Source organism: Puccinia triticina, chromosome 5A (genome assembly GCF_026914185.1).
Source record: "Puccinia triticina chromosome 5A, complete sequence".
Lineage (NCBI taxonomy): Eukaryota > Fungi > Basidiomycota > Pucciniomycetes > Pucciniales > Pucciniaceae > Puccinia > Puccinia triticina.
Window position 1 is genome coordinate 2,377,605 of NC_070562.1, and position 3,464 is coordinate 2,381,068.

A 3,464-nucleotide genomic window follows, 5' to 3' on the forward strand; every position below is an offset into this window, starting at 1 on the left:
TCAGGGCAAGGAGCTCGGTATGGGTAGAAGGGCGAGGACGGTGTCGGCGAGACTGGGCTGGGTCTCAAGGACGGCACGGATAAGCTGGTGCTGACAATGGCCTGCAGAAAGCGTTTGTTCTTCTGGGCAAGCAGCTTGGACTGACCGGATGGCTTGGTCAGGGTAAGGAGCTTGGGATGGGTAGAAGGGCAAGGACGGCGTTGGCAAGACTGGACTGGGTGTTGAGGATGGTACAGATGACCTTGGTGGTGCTGAAAATGGCCTGGGAGGAGGCAATCATAGCAGATCTAGGATATAGGATATGGTTGAGTGTGTATGCAGGGAAATGTATGTGACACCTGGCATACAACGTTTCCAGGGTGCTTGGGGCTATACAGACCAATACATATTGGGTTTAGGCAGGATTGTATTGCTCCGCAAGATACACATGGGCAAAATCTAATGTATTGGATCGGATGTGTGATACATAAGTCTGCTGAAACAGTGTATTGTATTGGCAAGACAATACAATCCCAATCCTAAGTTTAATGACCTGGTTTGGTTAGCATGACTTATGATGAGAGAATCATGCTGATTAATCCTTGAAGATTGTTAGATTGCAATGCAGATTTGATTGGCATCGGGATTTCTCCACACTGCCAGAATAATTAGCTGGGTTAAGGTTATCCAAGTTAAGCTGGGATGAACACAACCAATTTAAACTTGGTTGATCTTAACTGATGAAATATAAATCCAAGGTACCCCCCTTGGATTTATATTTCATTGGTCAAGATCAACCCATTTTGAATTGGTTGAGTGTATCCCAGTAAAACTGGGATGACTTCATCCCGGCCAAATATGCTGGCAGTGCTGATGAACATTGAATCATTTTAGCATTTTCATTAGCTATGACATGATAACCTTTCCAATGATCTCATCAGTTCTCTTGTTACTCCGTTGGTTTTTTTGCTCTCCTCGGTTGTTCTTTCTCCCTCTTTCTTCTTTCTTTTCCCATTGGGATATTCTTTGTTATAGTTTTTCCTCACATTATATTTTGCTATCCAAGAATCCAAACTCTCAAAATCCTAATTCAAAATATAATCTACATTTACATCATCATTGTGACCAAAGACTCTAAATTCTAATTATCCTAAGTTTACTAAGCAAGCATTTGGCGAACTATCCTCTCCAATAGTTCCATAGCCACTTATAGCAAACTGTTTAGTAGGCCAGGCTTCAAAATTATATCCCAATCTCTTCAAAAATATTGCATACATTGTATAAAGTTTATTTTTTTTACCATACAATCATGTCCAACGTATCTGAAATCAACCCAATCACTCCTATCTGAAACTCTCCAAGATGGAGCAGTTGATTGCACTTGGTAGTCAGCCATGTCCTTGGATTTTGCCAAGTAAATTTTGACAGCCAGGCAAGATGTTTGGATCATTGGTTCACAGATCCTGTCAAAGTTTGATCAATACATGGAGGCAGATTTAATTTTCATTAAGAGTCTTGGAAAAACGACTCCCAAAAATTGGGAAAACAACACTCATTTCCCAATTTATGTCACTGGGACTGGGTTTGGGAGTTGTTTTCCCAATTATATTTTTCTTTGGGAGTTGTGCACACATTTTGTTTTTGACAATGGAAAAGGGGTTTGGGAGTTGTTTTCCCAATTATATTTTCCTTTGGGAGTTGTGCACACATTTTGTTTTTGACAATGGAAAAGAGGTTTGGGAGTTGTTTTCCCAATTATATTTTCCTTTGGGAGTTGTGCACACATTTTGTTTTTGACAATGGAAAAGGGAGTTGGCTGCCTAATTGGCTCTCCGCAGAACACCATTTTGGGAGTCATCCGCGGGCACCGGTAGTTACCCCTGTATGAAATTGTTACGCGGCATGTAACCCCTAAAATTGTTATGTGACATGTAAACCCCGCATAACATTGCTACACGGCATGTAAACCACGTATAACACACTGAAAAAAAGACTCAAGAAACTGCTGCCAGTTGACATGCACTATTACAAAGGCACCTTTGTAATAGTGCATGTCAACTGGCAGCAGTTTCTTGATTTTTTTTACAGTGACATTGTTACATGGCATGTAAACCACTTATAATATTGTTACACGGCATGTAACCCCCTTATAACATTGTTACGCAGAATGTAACCCCTGTATAACATTGTTACGCAGCATGTCACCCCTGTACAACATATTTTGGCAACAGATAAACATCATGCAGATATTTCAGCAACGAGTAACCTAATGTAAAATTTAAAACAAGTAACCCATGTATCAAGCTTGTGCAACATGTAACATGTTCCTGCATCACACAATCCCCATGAAACATGTTTTGGCAACACACAACCCCCATGTAAGATGTTCCCACAACATGTAACCCCCAAGTACCACACATGAATGTCCTGCACCATGTAACCCCCATGCAAGAATTTTACAACAAACAGTGTAACACATGTATAACATGTAACATGTACACACCACCTGTGACATGCACAAACACCATGTAACCCGTAAGCAACAAGTACACACACCACTAAACACATGTACACATGCATCATTCAACATGTAGCCCAACATGTTAAATGTAACCCAGCATGTAAAATGTACATTTCATGTGAAATTTCACCCCCAATGTACCAATTTGTTGGGGTTAGGTGGCTGGGGGGTGTGCATGCTGCCGTTGGGACAGAAAGCACTGTAAAAAATGTGAATGTCAGCAAAAACACATTAAAATTTCTTCATTTGAAAGAATAGTTCAGGCAGTTCTTTTGAGCTAATAAAATTGATATAAATTTCAGTGGAACCAGGTCTACATGAGGTTTGAGGTTGGTAATGCATGATGGTTAACATGCAGCCTTCATATGTAATGTTCTGATGACATAATATTTTTATAGAACAGATTATATACAACATATAAGTATTGTCAGCCACTGAGAGAATTGTCCATGTGTCTACAATGATCATTACAAGTCATGTAACCCAATTGCTAAAGGCTACCTTAAGATTGACCTTGATCTTGTGTAAGATCCTGTGTTCAAGTCCTCTTGTTGTCTTATAATATTACTTTTGTTGCAATCATCACTTTATATGCACTAAACTGTATGATTTCACACTTATTATGTATTTACCTTGATTGAGAATAATAATGTACTAATGGAGTATATCTCTCTATGGATTTACCATACATAGAGAGATTACATAATTATTCATGTAATTCCTCCTCTGAATTCCGTGGACCTCTTCCCCCTCCTTGGAGTTAAGGATCCCTCTGGGGCCTCGACTCGAAGGAGGATCAGGTCCCTGTAATATAAAAGGGGGGGATCTTTCCTCTGGAGAGATCTTCCCCCCAAGATTGTTACCATACAAACCCGTGTACCTTACTGAAATCATACAGTGAGTGGGGTTTTCTATAATCTAACTAACCTTTTCTCCTTTACAGCTACTCTCTCCCCTTCGTGTA

The 3,464-nt window shown here is 40.0% G+C and overlaps 1 protein-coding gene across 1 annotated transcript; it reads right to left on the reverse strand.

Annotated features, from left to right (window-relative positions):
• Window positions 1-387, reverse strand: PtA15_5A290 (uncharacterized protein; the record flags this gene model as incomplete). Its single annotated transcript, XM_053169035.1, has 2 exons — window positions 1-262; window positions 380-387. 2 exons carry the CDS (start codon window positions 385-387, stop codon window positions 1-3), a joined length of 270 nt encoding a protein of 89 aa, XP_053020272.1.
• Between the last annotated feature and the right edge of the window lie 3,077 nt (window positions 388-3,464).